The sequence below is a fragment of the Semicossyphus pulcher genome, unplaced genomic scaffold (genome assembly GCF_022749685.1).
Source record: "Semicossyphus pulcher isolate SPU_LCO1_2020_fin unplaced genomic scaffold, fSemPul1.0.p SCAF_15, whole genome shotgun sequence".
Lineage (NCBI taxonomy): Eukaryota > Metazoa > Chordata > Actinopteri > Labriformes > Labridae > Semicossyphus > Semicossyphus pulcher.
This window is the reverse complement of record NW_027211659.1, coordinates 1,092,682-1,116,144: the sequence shown is the minus strand read 5'-3', so window position 1 is coordinate 1,116,144 and position 23,463 is coordinate 1,092,682. Positions and strand designations below refer to the sequence as shown.

Genomic DNA, 23,463 nt, shown 5'->3' with positions numbered 1-23,463 from the left:
GTTAACCATCCAAAGAGATCTGGAGCCAGTGAGGCTTGTTGTCTTTTCCCTTTTCCCTACTTCACGTTTGTTTAATAAACCAGTCTCTTCTGTAGTGGTAAGTCCTCGCTCAGAAACCGACTAAAAATACAGGGGATGAGTGGAAATACAAATTATTTTACTGCCAAAAGCAACAGGGAAACTTTTTTAGATGTAAACAAGATATTAACTACCAATGTTGATTCTCTTAGAGGAGAAACAGACAGAAAACACTCGTATCCAGAGGGAAAGTGTTCCCATCAGAGAGTAATTAGACTCAGCAAGGCCTTGTCTGCTGCTGGGACATTGTGACTTGAATTTGGACGGAGCTGAATATGTGAGCTTGTTGAGGAATTCACCGATGGGAGCAAGAAAAACAACCAGGCCTAAACCTCGTCATGTTAGTGCGAAACAGAATCTGAATCAGCACAAATCCACATGGTGCTAATAAGATCAATAAATACAGATCAATAAAGTTAGAATTTAATTTTTAAAACACTGTTTTTTAATGAGTTCATGTTTTGGAGTAGTTCTCATTTTGCTTATAGAAAGTACAACCGTCACTAGCTAGCTAATCAGGCTAACTTTTGCTTTTCTTGTTCATGGTGTTTTAAGAGGGGGCTACATACAGATATACTGAGCTAAAAGAGTGGCGCTAATGCTAACAGGTTGCTCACAAAAGCAAGTGTAAAAGACATAAAGTTGCACTATTCTTGTATAATAAGAGTGTGCAGCTAGTTAGTCAAGTACGACTGTTGCAAGCTAGCTAATCAAACTAACGTAACCAGCTCTGGCTAACTCTCTATGTTCCCAGCTGTTCTTTTGTTTATGTTCAAGTTTTGCCTTTCTTGTTCATGGTGTTTAAAGAGGGCTACATACATTTATATCAAGCTAAAAAGTGACGCTAATGCTAACAGTTTGCTCATAAAAGTTTATAGCTAGTCAAGTACGACTGTTGCAAGCTAGCTAGCCAATTAAGCTAACGTAACCAGCTCCCTGAGTTGGTTAAAAACATTATTTGTGTTTATGAAATTAATAATTTTGTAAGTTGTGTTTCCGTAAAATGAGCACTTTAGGGCTATATTCATCAACCTTGCTAAAAGGCTGAGGCTAATGCTAACGGGAGGCAAAAGGTTAGCATCCAGAAGCTGTTATCCATGAAAAGGACATGGAAAAAGAAACATTGTTCTTGTATTGCAGTGTCAAGGAAAAATGTAGGATCAGACTTATTTCATGCTAACATAGACTCACTTGGTCTATTAGCTTTCATTTATAAGTTTTAAGTCTTTTTTTTTTATAAAGGAGTAACAAATGTTTGGCAAAAGTAGCAATATTATGTCATATATGCTGTCATGTAAACTTCCTTAGATCCAATAACAAGCAGAAAAGTTCCACTAACGTTAGCCTAAATTCTGGTAGCATCTGTTGACACCAAAACAAAAAGTTGTTTGTTAAGAATATGCTAAGTTTTAGCTCTTGAAGTACTGCTGCAGGCCGTAAGCTAGTTAGCTGGACATGCTAACAATTGCAGCTTGTTTTCGAATAGATAACTGGACAGTTGTATTAGACTATATTAGTTGTAGCTATCTGTACCCAACAAACTGGCAAATGATTATACATTACTAAGAAGTAGTTGTAGTTATCGGTTAGCATTGTGTGCTACCTGAAGACAGCAGCTTCCGGCAGCAGTCAGAGTGAGCGTTCAAGGCAGCCAGGTGGAGCGGGAACATGCCGTGGACTCCTCGTCTTCAGAGAAAGGTGCAGAAAGGAAACTATTGTTTTTTTTTGTTTCACTCGACAACTTTGACAATGTAATTTAATTTCAGGCGGACAAACGAACCTTGTGCAGTCTGCTCCACTGGTGATGAGCGTGTTGATGAGGAGTTCATGACCATAGCGGGCAGCAATGTGAAGAGGAGTGTTTCCGTCCTTGTCCACACTGTCGATCTCCCCACCTGAAATAAAATGTGAAGTTAGTTTGTGTATTTTTAAGCGATGCCAAAACAAACAACAACAGTAAAGAGGTCTCACCATTCTGGATGAGGGTCTGTGAGCGAGTGAATCGTCCGTGAACAGCAGTCATGTGGAGCGGACTCTTCCCGTCACGACTCTGAAGAGGGTTGAAGAGTTATAAAACATTTCAGGTTTAATGCTAAACACAGCACAACATGCTGATATTTGGCAATTCAAATAGGTTACACTGGCATGACGATGTGCTTACCATGAGCCTGGTAACATGCTAATGCTAACAATTTAATTAATTAATTATTCCATACTTTACCTTAATGGAAGCATGCTAAAATTTAGTAAAGTAAAGAGCTAAATGTATGGTATCCATATTTTGACCCTTAGCATGGTAATGCGCTAATATTTTAGAAGCTAACATTTAACAAGCTAACACTTAAAAGCTAAGATTTCTGTTTAAAATGCTAACCTTAGCATGGTACCACAATAATGTTGAGAAAATTAACAAGCTAATATTATCATGTGAGCTTGCTTAACATTAGCATGATAACACACTATTAAGTAATTTCACATGGTAGCATTGTGTCGACATTCTTAGCCTTTGCATGCTAACACGCTAATGTTCATTTTGACATGCTCACTGTAAAAATGGTAACACATTGATGTTCATCAACATAACAAGCTAACATTATCATATTTACATGCTTACAGTTATTATGTTTACATGTTACTATCAAACGTGTTAGCATGCTAATGTTATCATCATGTTATAAACCTTTAAAGTGATTTTATGGGACACCGTGGTTGCTAGCAGACTGCTAGGAGATCTGGGTTTTGTGTTAGATGGAGGTCTTTGCTTGCCGTGTTGAGGACGTCCCTTCTCTTCCTCTTATTCAACATTTTACACACCATTAAAATGTATTTTATAAAATCTGTAATCAGAAGGAGGAGCTGTGTTGTTGTACCTGTACGTTGACATCTGCCCCGTTGTTAACCAGAAACTCCAGACACAGCGCTCCATGTGTGGAGGCGGCAGCAAAGTGCAGCGGGGTGAAACCCTTGTTGTTGGGCTGGCTGACGTTTGCGCCATAATCGATCAGCTCGCTGACGACGGCGTCCTGACCGTTAAAACACGCCAAGTGGAGCGCCGTGTTCCCAAACCCGTTGGACTCATCGATCTGTTGGGGAAAAATACAAAGACCTGTTGTTACGGCCAAAGAAAGGTGTGTGTGTCAGTGTTTTTGTGCTTTTGCAAGACCGAGACGATGGTTGAATGTGTGAAGGGGCTTTTGTGTTAGTGTACAGGAGGAATTTGTTAAATGTGGGAGTTATTATCCTCGAGTGTGAAGCAGGCTGTGAATCTTTGTGTGGCCTGACCTCCACAGCCAGGTTGAGCAGGTGCTTGACGACAGCAATCTGTCCGCTGGAGGCCGCCGTGTGGAGGGGAGTGTACCCCCGTTTGTCCTTACAGCTGATCTCCGCCCCCTGACTCACCAGCAGACACACCACATCCAGATTGCCTACAGGGGGCGCAATAGAGCACAAAAATCAATGGGCAAATTAAAGAAAAAGAGGAATCAGCTGTTAGAGGAAGAAGTGTGTGGAACAGGAGGAACACCAAAGTGAGAAAGCGACAATGTTTTGGTTTTATTTGAAAAAAAATGAATCTTCCATTTCCTCACACATCCTCTCCACTACATCTGACAGTAAGATATTTTGCACAATGTGTGCTTTTAGATTCAGTACCTGAAGTGTATCATACACCTTGACTTTTGTAGGTCTTTGATTTTCTATATTTAATATTTTTACACCTTAATATTCTGCTTAAGTAACAGTCTAAATACTTCTTCCTCCAGGATGCATAATCATTCATAAAACACCCTTATCATTTCTGTAACTCGAATCATTAAACGTTCCAGCGATTTTATATCTGCTTTTAAAGTTTAAAGTTTATGAACTGTAAAATGTCTCGCCATGAGACACACTGCAGTTTAAACGTCTTAATAACCATACCGAGTTTTATGAGCCTGTTTAGATACAAAAAGCTTGTTGTTTAAATCTATAAGCTCTGTCCTGTGCGCTGAATACAAGTCATTCTGCCTTTAAAATCACACAACAGTTATCGCTACTTGGCGTAAAAATACAACAAAAACCCACACAGCTCGAGCTCTAATGAGAACATCCCTCGGCGACTGATATGATTCATTTTCCACGCACTTAAATAAAGGCGTGACGTGTCCTAAACAAACTCTTTCTTTGTGTCTCACCCATGAACGCAGCCCAGTGCAGCGCCCGGCCGTCCTTCTTATCGAAGGCGTTGATGTTTGCTCCTTTAGTGAGGAGGAGGTTCACCATCTGACGGAGAGAAATCAGAGGGTAATGTAAGAGGAATATATTTGTGTTTATGTGTTTATACGCGTGCAGCATGTGTTTGTAGGGGCGAGGGGCTTTATGTAAGCGTTGTAAACACGTCTCATCTCGGCTCAGCTGTTGCATAAACACTCAGGAGAGACGGTGCTGTGCAGAAATAGAAGAATGCGTCCGTTCGGCCGCCTCTCATTGTTATATTTAGATTCAGAATATTTGTGAATGATTCTATTGGCGATGAGGAGAGTTTCAAACAGAGCAGCCCACTTAATAACAACAGTGATACAGCTGCACTCGCCCACCTGTTCAGCCACAATAGCACAAAGGACGGTTACATCACAGCCTGTTTAGAAGTGAATATATTGAAGCAGGAGAAACACTGAGTCCCTGCAGTACCTCAGTGTGGCCGTTGAGGGCGGCGTGATGTAGAGCGGTGCGTCCCCCGCGGTCCGACACGTTGACGCTGCTCAGCAGCGGGATGATGACCTCGGCGCATCGCAGCGCGTTATTGGCTGCAGCGACGTGAAGCGGCGTCTGCCAGTTCTTGTCCCGAGCGTTCACGTCAGCAGAGTGACGGATCAAAACTCGCACCGCCTCCTGAGGAAGACAATCAAAGAGAGGGTTCTTTAATTCATAAGTAACTTATAAATTTACCACATGTAGGAGCAATTTCATTTGTTTGTATTCATTCATGTTTACACCTCCGACCTCCTGGAGCATGATTGTTTTGAGATCATTGGTGAGGGCTGTACGGGAGGTTCCTTCTTTAAACACTCAGAAAGATTTACCTCATTTACTACTGACAAATGACGCTGTCTATTTATGCTGGCACTCAAGACAGTTTGTGCAAGCATGGCCGCCCGTAGGGAAACTTCTGCAGTAGCTGATTGAAACAGAGGATATGGGTGAGACGAAGTTCTCTTTGAGTCATATCAAACTCCTGTCCAACCCACTTCTTATTAATAACGCTGGAGTTTTTAAAATATTTCTTTGCCTACATATATTGTTTGTAATTCACACCAACAATTTTAATAAAATAAATAATATAACCATATTAAATGCACAAAAAAACAGCTTCATAACTAGACTACAGAAAAACTTCATATATGGCTTCAAGGAGAAAAAGTACCGCGACATTGGGACTGAATTATAAGAAAAAAGTCATGTAGCTAATAACCTGTGTTTAGTCATTCATGTCGAATGATTACAAAAGTCTTGTTTTATAAACCGTACGAGCATTTTTAGTGTGTCTGAGGAAACACAGCACATGAAGAAACCTGCCGTTAAAAAACTGTTTATGAATATCTATTACATTTTAACTCTTATACTTTTGTACTGATATACAGTAAAACTATAAAAGCAGTTTTTCTACTTGTCACAGATCATTTCTACACTGAAGTGTTGGTCTGAATTAATCTTCCACTGCTGTGTAAAAAAACACTCATTTGTTTCTTTTCATGTTTTCTGTTTACAAACATTCTTTCATATGTAATAGTAACGTTTATAGTTAAATAACTGTAAAATGAGTTGCCAAAAACTCATATTTGATGAATCATAAAATATTTTATGAGCTATTTTAGTGTCACAAAGCTTCTTGTTTAAGTCCAGTTTATGTGACATGTATTCATATTTACTTTTAGCGCCGTGCTCACTCGGTTAGTCTCTCAGGAGATCTCCTACAATAGATTGTTCACAGCACGTATGCATGTGTGCTGCTGCCTGTTATGTAAATTAGAGGGATGAACCTGTCACCATCCACAGACACACACCTCGAATGTTCCTACAATGCAAACTAACCTGAACACACCACAAAACTCCTCCTGCAGGTACTCCAGCGATGCAGCGTTACCTGTTCTGTCACTGGGAGTGATGATGTGTATGATGATGACCCAGATTCACAGAGAGCACAAACGTAAAGCTGAACAGGTGTGTGTGTGTGTGAGTGTGTGTGTGTGTGTTCACGAGGTGCAGCTCAGCTCTTTGACACCTGAGAACAGTGGGGACCGCTCCACGAGCTGCTGGAGCTGTTGTTGTTTTTAGGAAGAAGAAAGCTTTGGTGGATGTGTGTGTGTGTGTGTGTGTGTGTGTGTGTGTGTGTGCTCTCACCTCGCTCCGGGACACCACAGCGCGATGGAGAGGGGTGAGCCACATGTTATCTTTGGCGTTGACTCGAGCCCCTGCAGAGGAGAAGGGAGCAGAGAGAGGGAAGGATAAACACGACATCATCAAGTTATCGACCAATAGCTCAGAGCTGCAGGCATCAAAGTAACACACAAGTTTAATCAGTTAACATAAAGGCAGTCCGTCCAGGATTTCCCTGGCTTTGTCTGTGACTGTTGCGGCCTAACACGCCTGATTACAGAACCTTTCTGAAAAAGAAAGTGAAGCCATCTCTTGGCTGAGCGAGCTGTTTGTGTTCTGACATCACTTCCGCTTGATTTCCGTCTCAAGACAGCAAATAAAATGTGTAAAAACTGAACAAACTAAAGCACATTAAAGGCTTGAGAATCGACACGCTTTTATTACATTGACGCTGTTCTACTCATCATTTGGGCTGCTGCAGTATAAAAGCTTTGAATAGAAACGGGGGGATTATTATCTCACTGTACAAACACAGCACTAATGCAGAGCCTCTGGTTGGTGGGAAGTTAGGAACACAGCCTCTGATTGGTCAGTAGACTCAACACGAGCCATCAGGAGGTAGCTAAGTGGACGGCTAACAGCTTTCAGCACAGAAACACGGATAAATAATCAAGAAGAAATCGAGTGTTGCATTTATTATCATGGATTGATTGTGTAGAGTCTCCTTAAAGAGACGATCACACGGATCAGCTGTCCGCTTCACAGCAGCGTTCCAAACAGATTACTGATACAGTAAAAGATGCCCTCTGACAACACAGCAGACCTCAAAGGATCAATAAGTTGTACATCAAAGAAGTGAGTTTGGTGAAATCGGGTGATTGGTCTAACTTGAGATTTGATTTGTGTAAATTCGTGGGAACGCAAAATCGCAACTTCCTGGAGGGACGACAAAAGACTCTGAGAGAAACGTTTAATGTTGAATATGTGAAAAAATGAATTCTCCCATCAAGAGCAGCTCTATGGTATGAACAAACTATTGAACGTTGATGATGCAGCCCCTGAAGCTTTAAACTTTATAGGTTGTAAAACTTCAGTCATTACGCTCGTTGGAAAGGGGGTGAAACGGAGGTGAAGAAGAGACGGAGGTGAGGAACAAGTGAAAGTATTTTACCAGAGAGGATGAGGAGCTCCGTGATCTCTGCATCGCCCAGGAAGGCTGCTGCGTGCAGCGGGGTGCGCTTCTCTGTGTCCTGAGGGAGGAAGGCCGACAGTTAGTACTTTGTTGAAATATTGAGGAGGTGATTTTAAACTTGATCAGAAGCTGCACTTGTTCAGGGATGTGCTGTGGACCAGGACCCATTGGATAACTTAGTCTGGAGCAACTCCAATTCAACACTTTCCCAAAGGTCCTTATCGCTAACCTCTGGCTGCACAGGGAGCCTCCAAAAGTTAGAAACTAAAGTCCTGCATGAAATCTCACTTCCTGAGAATTCAGTTACTGTGTCGAAGAGTTGTTCTACTCTTATATGTTTATCATTAGATCATTCTTGCTCGTGCACTTTGCTTACATTGCACATAAATACTGTGCTTTAATACAGCTACACTCCACCAGTTAAACACTGCATGTGTTAAACAATCCACGGCTCCACGCTGACACTGAACAGAGGAGGCTGTGATATCAGCTCACATACGATGAGCTGAGGATCAGTGACAGCAGACGTCAGTGTCAACACATCTATTGTTCTACTGAGTCAGCTCTCACACACACACACACACACACACACACACACACACACACTCAGCAGCCTAACATGTCCATGTGACCGAGCTTCTTCAACAAAAACACATGGGAGACGCACGATGACGTTTGGAGTCGTCCTGAAGCCGTCACCAGGATCCAGCAGAGAGGACACCAGCCCTGCAGACCGGCCCACTTCCTGTGCTGCCCTCCTACACATGTGTTCTGCATCTGGACACATGTGATGTAAATAAACACGCACTCTGAACTTTGGCTTCACTGGCTCTTGACCTCCTGCCCGCTCTCTTGGGTGCTGACTACAACAGGAAGTGAGCGGAGAGAAGAGAGACGACTGCAACTGAAACGGATTCTTCCTGCAGGCTGAGAGCACGGCCAGGTTGTGAAGAGATCTTTTCTCGTTAGTTCTAAAACAAAGATGTTGTAATTATCAGATGTGAATGAAAGTAATATGTAGCTACAAATCAGACAGCCTGATAACGCTGATGAACACACCTCATGAGCTTCATACGTTCTTAATTTGTATCTTTTGTATTAAAAATTTGCGTCATTCAGTTTAAAAACATGTATTTCCTGTTTCTGTCACGGCTCACGAGGGTTTCTAGGGAAGGAAAAGCAACAACAAAGATTAACACACTCCAAAATAGGAGGGCAAAGATTAGTCGACAGAATCGCTTGTTGATAATTAGTCGGTTACGTCATCCTGCATGTGTTTCATGCTGTGTGTGGACGTAACATCGTGTTCTGGAGCTGAGTTGCTGAGGGGTGAGCCGTCTCACAGCCTGACTATCTCTGCTGAGAGCAAACCAGTGGCCGAGAAGCGACAGCTAAACAAAACACAGCAAAATGGCGGCGGCCGATGAAACGCCATCAGGTCCTAAAACTTGTAAAGTCTGGGAGCATTTCAGCCTCAACCCTGCAAAGAGAAGGATCGCCTGCAGGATCTGTGAAGCGGAGCTGCTTTAGTAGTCTGTAGTCAGAGTATAAAGAGTCCTGATACATTAAACACTTAAGAGGCTTCAGCCCGGTCCTGAAGACAGATCTGACCCTCTGTTTGTTTGTGTGCCATCCTCACCAGAGCATTGATGTCTTCAGACTTGTATATGAGCATTCGGATCTCCTCAGGGTCTCCGCTGAAGATCGCCTGGATGAGAGGAGGCTGCAGGAGGAGACAAGGAAATTAATTAACTCGACACATGACCAGGAACGACATGAAGGGCGCTGTGATCGATTTAAACCGTCAGTGAGCTCAGACGTGACCAAAGGAGAATATTTCTGGACATTAAACAAGAGCATGATCCTTCCCACGGTATATCGCTCTGTGTGAGTGTGTGTGTGTGTGTGTGTGTGTGTGTGTGTGTGTGTGTGTGTGGAGGGGCAGCTGCTTGACTTTAAGCTGCTGTGTTTACAAAAGCAGGAGCTCGCAGCCTGTAGCTTACTATCCACTGTATACAGAAATGTTCTTTATTACCAACAACAGGACGTATTCAAAACTGGAGCTCACGTCTCAGACGCAGACAGGACAGAAATATTTGCTGCCACACGAGAAGCTGTCGTTAGAAGATACAGATCATAAAAATAAAACGTCTGAGCAGAGAAAAAGCTGTAATGAAGGGCGCTGCATGGAGGTCAGGCCCATATTTTCTTTCCCAGATCACAGATTGGATGTAAATAGAGGCACTAGACACACACACACACACACACACACACACACACACACACAGAGCAGCTATCAGTCCATCAGCTCCAGCAGTAAAGGTTTTAAAGCAACAGAAGACGACATGGGTAAGTTAAATGGGTGCAGTCAGCTTCTTCAGGAGGACAAACACAAACATCACTGTAGTCGTTCTGCACGTCCTTCAGTAGACTTTACATTACAGCTAACAAACTGAAAGCTGCTTTAATCAACAACGACAGTGTGAAAATAATTGTCTGTAGGTTTAAACTGAGTAAAAAAGTTGACGAGAAGTAAAATTAGCGTTTTCACGTGACAACAAGGACAGAAAAGATCAAAACATTCAAACACAGAAGCAAAAACAATCACACAAGTGACGCCACATGAGCGATAAACGTTACAGTAAAGTACGGAGGTTTAAAATAACCTGGAGATGTTAGTGGTCAACATTCTGTCAACACTTCAGCTCACTGTGTCACTACTGGCCTGAAGAGGTTTTGGAGTGGTTATTCACTCTTTCTCTGTTAAAAACACAAAACCAGCTCGGCCTGGGGAAGAGACTGACAGACTGAGTCGAGCCGGTTTTGGTAAGAATTTCACAGCAACGGCTGCTACGGCAACAGCACTGAAGCCGCACCTGTCGGCCACCACGCCCCGGTCAGTCCCTGGTGCTCTGAGGAATGTGGGGAAGAAGTACTGACGAAGAGAGGTGCGCAGTGCTGGAGTAAATGACCTGACAGGCACACTTAAAGCTGCTGTGAGGAACTTTCTGTTTGGTTGATTTTGGCGCCCCCTGTGGACAAAGCCGTACCTCTTATCTCCCTGCTGATTTGTCCCGTACATGCTTAAGTGGTGGTTTTTACCAATCTCCAATCTTTGCCCTGAAGGGTTAATCACTGCGTCTGACACCTACACCCCCCACCAGCAGGGTCAGGCATTAAAACTAACTAAATAGAAATAATCTTGTCGCTGATGGTCTGGTTCACTTTTGTAGCTCATACAGAGTCATTACAATTCATTTCAGTCTGTTTCATAACCAGTGAAAAACTCCCCATAGTAGCTTTAACTTGCATGCGGCTGTGGGGCGGCAGCGTATCCGAGGTGATAAACACTCGGCGATCCCACTCCACTCCATGACTTCTTTGTGTTTTAACATATAAGCTAAGGTTTATATTCACCACGTGGTCGCTCTATGAACGAGTCTGTAAGGCTCATCTCTGGAGAAACACGAACAGCTGAGGATCTACGTCAGCTTTACTAACGGGCCTTACAGCTTATGTGAAGTCGGGTTCTGTGAGAGGCCTAATTCTCCCAATATTTCATCCCTCTGTCTCTGTTGGACACGTTGCATCTTCTCTATGCTTTGTGACCCCCAACCTTAAAGTTCAAACTACGCCTCTGCTGATGTAGCTGCAGAGTTATTTGATTTAAAGATCTTAAATATATAGAATTCTGATATTAAATGAACAAATAATATTGTTGAATTTCGGTGACGTACACCATTTAACATCAGAAACACTAGTGTGCATGTAGTTAATGAGAACAACATGTTAAATTCAGCCTGTGGTCCTTTCACACCAGGTTGGACGACTATAATCTGCAGCACTGACACACATGAAACACTAAAATCAGACGTCGAGGCCTCTGCAGGGACACAAACGTAGCTACAGGTTAGATGTGTTTGTGATGAATCAGACGCGAATGAACAGTTGCAGGCCTCACTTCACTTCCTGCCGCCTCCTGCCTCACTTCCTGTTACACGGTCCGTCCTTCTGAGAAACCAGAGAGAGGAACCGCAGAGCAGCGTTTCACTTCTGCTTTGAGAAGGGAGCACACATGAACACACCACTTCCTCATCTAACTCTTTTCTAGCCCTGAGTGTGATACCAGTGTAACGCCACGTCATCCTTACATTATCCTCAGGTAACCAGGCGGCTGCTCGAAGGTCTTACAGGTACCTGAGCTCCGTCCTGAGAATTGTGGTTTATGCTCCTAGTTCTTCGTAGGAGACATGACGTGTTAAAGCATCAATAATTTATCTGAACGCACTGGTAGGTGAGATTTTGTTAACCGAAGACAGAGTCAGGCTAGCTTTCTTTAAGCTAAGCTAAGCTAAGCCAAGCTAAGCTAATAACCTCCTGGCTCTAGCTCCAAAGTAAGACAACCATCACATGAGAGTTATCATATCCTCCTGTACCTCTCAGCGAGAAAGAAAAAAACAGACTATGAAACTTTTAGAGGACAAGATTGACACCACTCTTGTGTCTGTTAGCTAAAGATGGAGCCAGGTGAACAGGTGAATAGCTTAGCATATCACCTGCTTATTACTATAACATAACACAGCCGTACGAGCACTTTGCTTAAAGGAAAAGTTTTGGGACAAGCCGGTTTCTCTCAGGGGCTTTGAGGACAAGTTTGATACCATGTCTGTTTGGTTTATGTGGAGCTGGAAGAAAGGAGGTGATTAGCTTAGCTTAGCACAAAGACTGGAATTTAGGGTACACAGCGAGCCTGGTTCTGTTCAAATTTCAAGAATACTCCAACAAGCAGTTCATTATTTAACAGGTATGATGTCTAACACAAACAGTGACATAAAATCAACCTTACATTCAGTGCTACCTGTAACGACGTATTTCTTAGCAAATAGCAGACAGGTGTAGTGACAGGTGCAGGAACAGATACAGCACTACGTCCCTTTAAAGCTGCAAACTTTCCTTTTTAATTTAAATTCTGTTTGTCACCAGATTCAACAAATATAATGTGTTTATTAGGGATTTATTTTGCAACATATAAACCAGGAAGTAAACAAACTATGAATCCGATCGGACATTTCAAACCAGCTTCAGGTAGGCCTACTCGACGTTCTGCATTAAAGAAATATTACAATTTGAAGTTCAACAGCCAGCTTTATGGAAATATAACCCAATATGACCAAGACTTCTTTGACATGTTCGGGATTTAAAAACTTCCACTCGAGGTCAAACTTCGGATAAATGTGTCACTTATTCTTCCGTCAAACGTTCCCTTCTTCGTGCAGAGAGAAAATGTTTTAAACAGCCTAAAAAAGCAGAAAAAAAGCAAATTAAGAAATTCCATGGCTGAAAGGAGACAGAAAACAGTGACTGTCTTCCTCATCGTTTTCTCCAGGTGATTAGCCAGTTAGCACGTTTCATAAGCCAAGTTCAAAGCTAATAGTAGTGATTCAGGTTGACTCAGTGTTTACTTGAGTAGATTGATAAGTGTGAGGGAGGACGGACACGTTTAAAGCAGAGAAAGTAGTGAACGAGGCCCCAGCTGGACCGAGAGACAAGGGGGGGGCTGAGTCTTTAGAAAAGCAGCCAGCGCTTGGCAGCATATGGCCTCTTTAGCTATGCCTTTCTTTCTAAGTGCTCCTCGTGCACGCGCACGCACATTCTTGGGAGTCTACACGCACAAAAAACTCAGCTGGCAGCGGTCCCGCGTCACAGCGCTGTGTCTGTGAGCGCCGTGGGGGTTTGGGGAGGCTGGTGCTGGCACGAGGAAGGAGCGGAGATTTAGGGAGTGAGAGCATGAATGAGAGCGTTTCCTCGAACACAGAGCAGCAACGACACGCCGACAAAACCGGTTTCTATAGGCTCATAAATAATATTTTTTATTTCCTTTTGTTATTAAGATTGTATGATATGTAAAGGTTCTCAAATAAACAATATAAAGACTTATAATCTTAGGAAACGAAAACGAGACAGGAAGTCGGCCTGCACCATCGGAAAACTGCAATATGTGATTACGTGGTTCAGTATTGAGATAACGATATGAAGTGTGATAAATAAACAAATATCAAAGAGTGCATATTAGCTGTGAGCCTCACTTTCTTTCTCAGTCAACCCAACTACATCTAGAGGTTTCTCCCTCTCTCTTCCCCTTTCTCTCTCTCATCCTACACAAACTTCCTCCATCAGATTACCTCTGTTTTCATTCCAAACACACAAATGCTAACACACTAACATGCAACACACACACACACACAGTATGCCCGTGTGCTCTGCAGCCATGTCTTCATTTCCTGTGATGCCTGAGGTGACAGGCCTTGAACTGCCACATCTCTTCCCCCTCAGGGGCAATGACACACTTCTGCTGCCCTCCTGTCCTGTGGGTTATTATTCCCTCAGTCTGCCTCTCACTGTGCTTTTAGTGCAAAAAGGTTTGAATGTATCACCTGTCCAAAACAGGCACGGGAAACAATCGAGGAAACCGGTGTTAAAAACAAGGATGAAGGAGGAAAAACAGGAAATCTGATTAGCACACATGCGCGCGTCCACTACAGACACGCACTCGTGTCCATACACACAGCAGTGTGTGGCGGGAAGTCAACAACTTCCTGTGCTTCCTTTGTGTAATGTTTGCTCTAAAGATGATGTTTCTACTCTAACAATCTACACGTAGGTAACATGCATGACTCTTTTACCACCATCACAAACACAGAGAAAATACTTTTTACAAGGAAATAAAACACATGCTTCTTTTAAAGAGTTGCACAAAACCCTTCTGCCCTCATGTCCTTTTCACCAGGTCGACCTTGACATACGTGTGGACCAACTGATGCCCCCATGCTCAGACAAAGACGCCCTCTTGGATGCCCCGATGGTAGATGAAACATGATAAAGCGCCCTCTTGACTCCCCTTTCAGAGGAGAACATGCAATTCATTGTCTTTATAGAGGAGGAAACATGATGCAGTGCACCAGTGGGTCTCCTTAAGTTGGAGAAAACGCTATGCAATGCTCTCTAGGCAGCCCTCCTATTGGAGAAACAGTGCAGGGCCCTGTAGGAGGCCATTCTAGTGGGGAAACCCGATGCAAAGGTCTTCTACTGGAGAAAACATGATGCAGTGTGATGATATGTATCATTACAATGAGGGAAATGCAATTACCGCTAGGGTGACCTTGAAGCAGAAAGAAGGCCATGCAGCTCCCTCTGAGGGAGGCCATGCAGGGCCCTCTGAGAGGAGAAGACACCCATCCATCTATTATCTATACTATTATCTATACCAGTGGTTCTCAAAGTGTGGTCCTAGGACCCCTGGGGGTCCGTGAAATTATTTTAATACATTTATAATTAATTATAAATCCCCACCCACATTTGCGTTGGACCAATAGAGACTGGCCCAATAAGTCTGAGAAGCCCTGATCTAATGTAATGAGGTCCATCTTATTTGTCCAAAGTGAGTGTTAACATCTGACGTTGATTTGAGGACACCGGGTCACATGACATGGAAGCTACGGAAAAAAATATATACATTTTTATCCGCAAATATTTAGGGGAGTCCAAGGTGGTCCCTGGAAAATGGTCTCCCCTGTAAAAGGTTCCTGGTCCCAAAAAGTTTGAGAACCCCTGACCGCTTATCCTGTTCAGGGTCGCGGGAGGGCTGGAGCCTATCTCAGCTGTCATTGGGCGAGAGGGGCGGGGTTACACTTAGACTGATCGCCTGTCAATCACAGGGCTGACACACAGAGACGGACAACATTCGCACCTAAGGGCAATTTAGAGTCACCACTGAATACCTCCGAAGTGAAATAAAATGTTTTGTTAAATTAAAAAAAAAGCAACAACCTCTCGGGTACCCGTCCAGTAGAGAAAACTCGACTCCTAAAATTGGACACAATGTGATGCAGTGCTCTCTACGACGCCTCATGGTGCAAAATGCACTGATGGGTCCTTGAAGCGGAGTTTCCCACAGTTCGGAGCTTCTTCACCTGAAATGCTTCCTGTGATCTGATTCCCCATCTCGAGCAGCTGGTGCCTTTTTCAGCCCCTTTCAGCCCCTGCACCTCAGACAGCCTATCACCATCTCTGTACCTGAAACACCTCTTTGTTTCAGGACTTACAGGTAATCACACCCACTAAAAAGCACTCAAACATGCTGATCATAATTCACCGCTACAGGTTAAAATAGATTCCACAATATTTGCATGAGATCCTCTCTTGATGATAAAAGACAACAGAAGAAGAAAACGATCTATATGCCGCTGAGCCGTCTGCTGCACTGAGGCATCCAGTTATCAGGCCTCATCAGCATGTTGTCTGAAAATTACAGGAAGTCCCTCAGTTCTTCTGAGTTACATAGAAAAAACATCTTCCCTTCCTTGAAGTTAACAACAGATCTGATATGACTGCAACCACAAAGCTCGGTCGGATGGGGATTTCTACCTCTACGATCAGCGTGCCGAGCCTCCTCTGATATCTGCAGTCTTTTTTTTGTTGCCTGCAGGATTCAGTCGAGTAAAAACGGTTTAAACTTTGAACGTGTTTGAGTTTACAGAAGTGAGATCAGAGAGCAAGACGGCTCCCAAGCGGAGGTTAGGGACCTGTAGGGTGATCAGAAAGCTGGAGGTTAAACATCACCTCATTTAAAAGTCATGAAGCTGATGAGAGCTGTCCCAGGATTTGCTGCTTTTCTTAGTATAAATTATTGTGAACTAAATATCTGTGAGTTTTGGGCTGTTGATCAGACAAACTGTTGCATCACTTTTGGGCAACGTGGAAACTATTATGGAAATTGTTTCAATGTTTTGGGATCTTTTATAGACTTAAGAGGAAGTGCTGAGCAGTTTTATCAATAAGGGAAAAGTGGAAAACAGTCATTGTTTGCACCAAAGATATTTGATCTTCAAAGTTCCCTTTTGACCTTTGAGCTTTCCAGCATCACGTTGTGTCCTTCTGCAGTTTATCTTAAAGTTGCACAAACTTTAAGAGATTTAAGAGATTTAAAGGGATAAACTCTCTTGAGGAGCATCGCTTGACACATCATGTTGGATTATCTGTGCAAAACAAGATTTTTGCTTTGATGTTTTGACAATTTTGGAGTCATGGATCAGAGGAAAATATCACTATGTGTGAATTTTCAAAGATGCATCCTGAGAGATGCAACAATGAACCTTAAAGACGCGTAGCAGGTGAAATATCTGGACCTGTTTAAAAGTCTGATTCCTGCAGTCTGAGTTTTGTTTCATCCGTTTCTTCCTCGATCCTTTAGCTGCAAATAAACGAGGAAACAAGTTGGACTGCGCCTCTTTCAGGCGTCTAGTTTTGGAGGACAGAGCTCCTTTCTGTGCACATATTTTCCTGTATTATTCCTCTCAGGTGTTTACATAACTTGGAAACCAGATAGGCATGCCAAGCATTAGTAAAATGCCTCGTAATGTGTCGCTGATCACTTATGGAATGTGCAAACCACAAGAACTTTAAGACACACAGTCTTGTTTATGTGAAAAGTACGGCAAAGTGATGAACTTTTTTACATCGACATATAATAATAGGGTTATTACTTTAAGATATGTTGTAAAAGGAAGTGTAAGAATCCCCTGACCAAATGATTCATTCATTCTGTCATTGTGTTCCTTATTGATGGAGTTATAGTGAAAATAAATCTGAGGACTTCCTGAAACCTCTCAAGGAGTCTGAAGCATGAAACATCGACTTGTTTCAGATTTTAAAGCATCAGTAAATGTGCATTTATCTCTGGTTATATGTAAATATTGAGGCCACGCACGGTGCAGCAGCGGGGATGCTTGCGGAAGGAAACTGAGCAGGAAGTATCAGCGAAGAAGTGGGCTGTCCTAATTTTAACGGAACACCGAAAATTAGAGCCATAAAAGCCAAAATCAGGACGCGTTCAGCCGTCCAGTTCAGTGCAGCTTTATGGCTGTATTCTGTGCACATTCTGCAAAGGAAAACGTTTATTTATGTGGTTTTAAGTTTGATAAATGCTCGAATATGCAACACAAAGACAAGCAGCGATATTAAAAATACATTTCCACCAAACAGATATGATGAAGCCTGTTTAATGCTAAGCTAACAGCAGCTAGCAGGGTCTACCTGGTCGGCCAGTTTGAGAACAGCCATCTCTGGGTCAGCTGCGGCGTCTCATCCACTCCCTCCCCGGCCCCGCTGCACCATGCACGGGGCGATGCTGCGCCGCTCCCCCGCTCCTCTCTCCGCTCTTCCCGCGGGACTTCCGGCGGCTAAATGCACTCACAGCAGGCTGGGTGATGAAGAGGATGAAGGCCGAGCACCAGGGCCACCACCAGCCCCGCTCCGGTGACGCTATCTGCGGCGGGTCTGCTGAGCCGAGGCGGCCGCTCGGAAGCAGGATCGGCGGGACCCTCCGGTGTAAACAATCCACATTTATGGCTCCTGGTTCCGCTGCTCCTTCTGCACGGAGGTCCCGGGAGTCTCTCCGACCCATACACCACCTCCTACACCCACTGAAGCCTCCTCCTGCCCGGTCTGCAGAGCCACAAGCCTCCCGGAGCGGCAGTCAGGCTGAACTCGGCTGAACGCAGATCGACACACAGGAAGTTGGTGCCTGTCTCTCCTCCTCCTCCTCCTCCTCCTCTCAGATGCAGAAGTGGAGGAGAAGCTTCCTCAGCATCAACAACAAGCCGCAGCTGCCCCTCGCTGCTGCCCCCTGCTGGATGCACGCAGAAGGACACAAACACGTAAAGCTGCAACATCACAAAGTTATAAAACAATACAAATAAATTGACTTTATTTGAGGCCTTTTTAATGCAACTTTACACTTCATTATATTTGGACTAAATTCACTTTATTTTACATCAGTAGAATAACAAATTCAATGTTTTTGCGCATAAAACATACACATAACTTTACATACATATAAATTAGTTTTGTTAAAATTAAAGGGCCCAACAGAAACTGACAGGATTCATTGATTAACAAGAAAAAAGGGACATTTTTCTGCTTTTAATACCCAAATATATAGCCCAGTTTTATTACAGTAACATTAAGTAACAAGTGAAGAATATGAATACTTCCTCTAATACAGTAGTAATCAGATGTTGTGGATGTGAAAAGAAGTACACACCTCTGTGAGAGACGGGAGCGATGTGGGTTACATGAGGATTAGGTCTGTTTTCGCATTTTTTAGCCACTTAAAAAAAGCTCAGTCGTTATTTAAACACTGAATTAAACTGAAATCAGGTCAGGGCCAAATTCTCTCTGGTTTAATATGAAGGGCTTGTTCGGTGCTTTTACCCCCACAAAGCTCTGTGGGAATTTGTATGTTGGATTTATGATTTATTAAGGATAAATAGCCATGATCCTGGACTTTCACAAAGTATCTTAAACCTGCACTTTTTCTAATCTCCAGCAGGGGGCGACGCTACTGGTTCTAAAAAGAAGTCTGTTTAGTAATAGTCTGACTTCTCTCTTGATTTATTCCCTCGGTAAACATTTTCCTAAAGAGTTTTTGGTCTCAATCTCTAGTTTTAAGTCTTCTTCAACACAGCATGGTGATCATTTAGTCACTGATGCTCCCATTTAGAGTCACAGAGACCAGGAAGCAGGGGAGGGTTTAGGGCGGGGCTACCTGTGATTGACAAGTTGTTACAAATGGCACCCAAAAATGACACATCCGTTTAGATGTACTATTTTTTTATTAAGAACATTTACTTTGTAGACCTTTTGTTTCTGGCTAACCAAAATTATCATACAAACTAATATCTAAGTAAGTATGGATGCACCTTGCTAACAAAGCTAGCACTAGCATTAGCTGATAACTTGCAAACCTAGCTCCTCTCAAACGCACTCCTCGTGTCCAAATATGGTCATTTCCAGCCCCAAAAGACCAAGTTGGCAACAGACAATATGCCAATTTAAAGGCTCACCATGTTTACCCAGCGGCCATTTTTCTCTCACGTCACACATGCTGTGAAGTTGTGCTGCTTCCTCGCTTGCAAACTGTATAAACGTTGTTTTTTGTTCAGCATCTAAAAAGACCTCGAACAGTAAAAATCCAGATCGACATACGGTCAAATTTCAAAATAAAACATAATTTGTAACCCATTAGCTACTGAGAGCAGAACAACAGGTTACGTGAACATTCAACAGATTTTTGGCAAACATTGTGGTTAGCTAGCTAAAATTAATTAGCTAGGAATCTCCACCTTTGGTGTAGTAAAGTGTAATACTATAAATGGTTAACGCTAGCGATAGCTGTGATAGCTGTGAAATATTAAATTAAATGTTGCCCGATGTCCTTCCAGATTTTCATGATGCAATTTTTCCAGTTGAGGAACCGCTGAAATAATCAGGACTCAAACTATTCCCTATGGTAGTACGACATTACTGGAGCATGTAGGCTTCCTAACCTGAGTGATTCCACGATACAATAAAACACAAACTTTTCCCGCCTACCTTTGGAAATATTTATGATTTTTTTTTTACAGAATTTAGCTGACAGCTACTGGGAAGGAATCAACATGTTAGAGTTAAAGCAGATTTTATGTGATTTCTTTAAAATGTGTAAAAATCTCCAGATCGATGCTAAGGAAGTATAAATTACAGCCTGTGTCCTCCTGCATCAGTGCTGCTGTCACTTCAAGCAGACGATGTTTCACTGCAGAAACATTTTTTAATCACAGCCGTCTCCCCGCGGGCAGCTTATTATTAACGGAGAGATGTGCAGTTTTCCAGGTTTCCTCCCAGTGTTGACTCAACAAACACAAAGCAGCAGCAGCAGCGGCTCCGGCGACTGTTTTTCATGCTTCACTGTTTTCATTCAGATGCATTCCAAAGGTTATAAAGAGGAAGCTGAAGAGGCTGCTCTTCATGTCTGAGAGGTAACAACAACAGCAAAATATTTCCAGCTCAGGAGGATTATTAAACACGCCAGCAGAATGCTAATCTGTAGTTCAGACTGGAAAATGATGTGAAACAGTCATTCATGTTCGCCATGGGATGAACTTTAAAGACTTCTTAAGCAGTTCATTCATCTTGTGGAATATCTCAACTTTTCCACATGGATTGGAACAACATTTAAAACACACATTCACGACTCCCAGACGATGAATCCTAAAGACGTTTTCTGACCTTTGATCTGTAGCACAATCAGCCGGTTAAAAGTTGTATTTGTCTATTACAAAAAAAATTTAACCATGTAAAAAATGACCATATTTGGAAGAGAGGGTGGATACACGGGTTAAGCTCGGTAACTAAGTAACTAAGCCCATGTGAAACCTAGCAGCTCCCAGCTGTCACTCAAAGAGGCCACGCCCCTAATGCTGCATCACTTTAAGCCTTAATATAATGTAAACAGGTGAGCTGTATAAAGATTCTCCCCGTACAGTTGTCATGAAGAGAGAAATGAGCTATAGAGACCCAAACTGTTTTTTGTACCAGGCTGTAAACATGTTTATTTCTGCTGTAAAGTTTAACATGGGGCTCTATGGGGACTGACTCACTGCTGGAGACAGCCTCAAGTGGACACCAGAGGAACTGCACATCCGCGTTGGCTTCATTTGTCAGCCACAAAGGTTGTTGCTTGGATTAAACATTATATCTACCATATTATTTTAATATACTTTACTGTCTAAAAAGAAAAAAATGGGTAATTTAACACATTTTTGGGCGGATTCGATTTTAAACTATAAATTTAAACGGAAAAATAACGACAAATACAGCGTAACATTTTGTTTGTTTCTTGTAGTTCTTGTAATTGTCTTTTCTGTTACTATATTTTCCTTGTCTACACTATGCTTGGGATTAAACCTGATTCTGCTCCTACCATGTGCATGTTAGCATCTTCGTTAGCATGTTAGTTCAGCCTCTCAGCGCCTCAAGCATCACATGATAAATGCATGTAGTCCACAAATTAGCCTCAGAGCAAATCACACACAGCAGCCTGACAGGGTGAACATGTGACCCGGGTCAGATTAACCCTTCGCTCAGCCAAACGTGGGAAAATATGATCCATAAATCCTCGTTTATACAACTCCGACAACAACACAGTCTTAAAGTTTTTATTAAACACACACAGGAACAAATAAGCACAAACATGCATCTAGTTTTCAAGGAATATCCCTCTGCTGCAGCCTCACACACACACACACACACACACACACACAGTGCGTTCCTCCTCAGATCAGCAGACCCAGAGTCTGGCAGCAGAATCTGGGTCAGAGCGCGGCCGTGCAGCAGCAGAAGCAGTGAATGGAAGAGAGGATGAGTGGGGGAGGTTTTTCTTTCCATTGTGAGTCTGTGAGCGTTCATGCATGTGTGTGTGTGTGTGTGTGTGTGTGTGTGTGGGAGTTTAGATTTTTTTAGTGCAAGTGAATTCCCAATTTATCCATCAGATGTGTGACGGAGGGGGGGGACACACGAGGGCTTTTACATGGAGTCTGATGGAGAAGGGAGGCAAATTTTCAGTTTTTAAGACAATAAGCAGAAGTTGCAAGGCCTTGAATTTAACCCCTTTTAAGACACCTACTTTTTAATTTAAAGCTCAAAGGAGAGGAAGGGAAAGGTTTGCAAGGTCTAGTTTAGAAAAAGGTTACAAGGCTTTAAAGTTAACACATTTAAATCCACCTTTTTTTTATTTCATTTTGGAAAAAAGCTGGAACAGAAGAACTGTGAGGCCAAGATGAATGTATCAGGAATCATTTGAAAGGCAACATGCTTCAGTTTTTAAAATGTGCTCAGCTTAGACATAACACGTCATCTTTGAGTAGCATTTCCAAGGCCATGCTTTATGTCAAAACATTGATAATCACAATGTATCTTCTACATTATGTAAACTACATCTGTGCAAAACTTTAGACCTGTGGGCCAAACTTTAAAGGAGCTACGGACGTTTTAATTTAAGGTGTCACTATCGTTCCCTGAGCACTAACCCTGATCCAGCGCATGTAAACCCAGCTCCTCGTCTGCCTCCATGATGTCAGACTGAGTTCATCCTGAACGAGGCCACCAGCACATCCATCCCCCATCCTCCCTCTGCGTTATCTGCATGTTGTGTCTCAGCAGGGTGATAACAAGGAGGAGGGTTGTTGTGATGGCGAATCCTCACAAATTTAACCCTTTCACCCGAGGAACTCGCATAAGATGAGAGTTTAGATGAGGAAACTGAGAGGAACTTGTATTTTACAAAGGTTCATTCAGTTAATTCAATGTGTTGTTTTTATTTACACGTGGTAAAAAGTACAATCATTTAAGTAGTATCACTGGAGTACTGGTACTTCAGGGGAGACCAGGGGCAATTGTAACACATTTAATTCCTCCAAGAAACAAGCTAGAGTGATGAAACTCTCTGCACATGCTCAGTAGGATTCTCTCTCTGCCTGCTGAAAAGGAGCGAAATAACTTCATCACAGCATCAACAAGGAAACGGATTTTGAGGTATGAAAGTTATTTTTTGGTCGCACAGTATTTCTCTTCTGCTGTCTAAAGTTTAGATGACTGTGAATTTAAACTGAGATCAATTCTGTCTCTAGGCTAACGGTTAGCAATAACATGGACAACCGATGCTGCATAAGTGTTGCTAGCTAGTATGCAAGGTTCTATCATGGCTGCCTAATCTGGGGCAATGTAACACTGCGACTTCTTTCATTAGATTGAATAGAATAGTCTCGTTTTTATTATTTAGAATGAAGCAATAGCTTTATGAAGTAGTGCACATACGTTTGTTTCTTATGATGGAAAATGTGAAAAATGTTACGACCGCCCCCGGTCTCCCCTCCTGAAGTCTTTCCTTTCATGCTACTTTTTTCTTCTACTCCACTGTGTTTATTTGGCCTCTCTTTATCTTTATGAAGAGTTTTTAAGAT

General features: G+C 42.6%; 1 protein-coding gene across 7 annotated transcripts in view; it reads right to left on the bottom strand.

The window, feature by feature from the left end:
* The window catches only part of ankrd44 (ankyrin repeat domain 44), a 32,599-nt gene extending 14,386 nt beyond the window's left edge, over positions 1-18,213 (bottom strand). For all 7 annotated transcript variants that reach the window (XR_011308205.1, XM_069662681.1, XM_069662682.1 and 4 more), the window contains exons 1-11: positions 17,717-18,213; positions 9,264-9,347; positions 7,604-7,682; positions 6,457-6,527; positions 4,747-4,947; positions 4,251-4,338; positions 3,361-3,503; positions 2,949-3,161; positions 2,050-2,128; positions 1,859-1,973; positions 1,682-1,764 (exon numbers count right to left, since the gene is read on the bottom strand). Coding sequence is in view for 6 of the 7 variants with exons in the window: in XM_069662681.1 (XP_069518782.1) it covers positions 1,682-1,764; positions 1,859-1,973; positions 2,050-2,128; positions 2,949-3,161; positions 3,361-3,503; positions 4,251-4,338; positions 4,747-4,947; positions 6,457-6,527; positions 7,604-7,682; positions 9,264-9,347; positions 17,717-17,743 (1,183 nt within the window). In the remaining variant the exon portion in view is untranslated. The remainder of the gene's footprint in view (positions 1-1,681; positions 1,765-1,858; positions 1,974-2,049; positions 2,129-2,948; positions 3,162-3,360; positions 3,504-4,250; positions 4,339-4,746; positions 4,948-6,456; positions 6,528-7,603; positions 7,683-9,263; positions 9,348-17,716) is intronic.
* Positions 18,214-23,463: the final 5,250 nt, after the last annotated feature.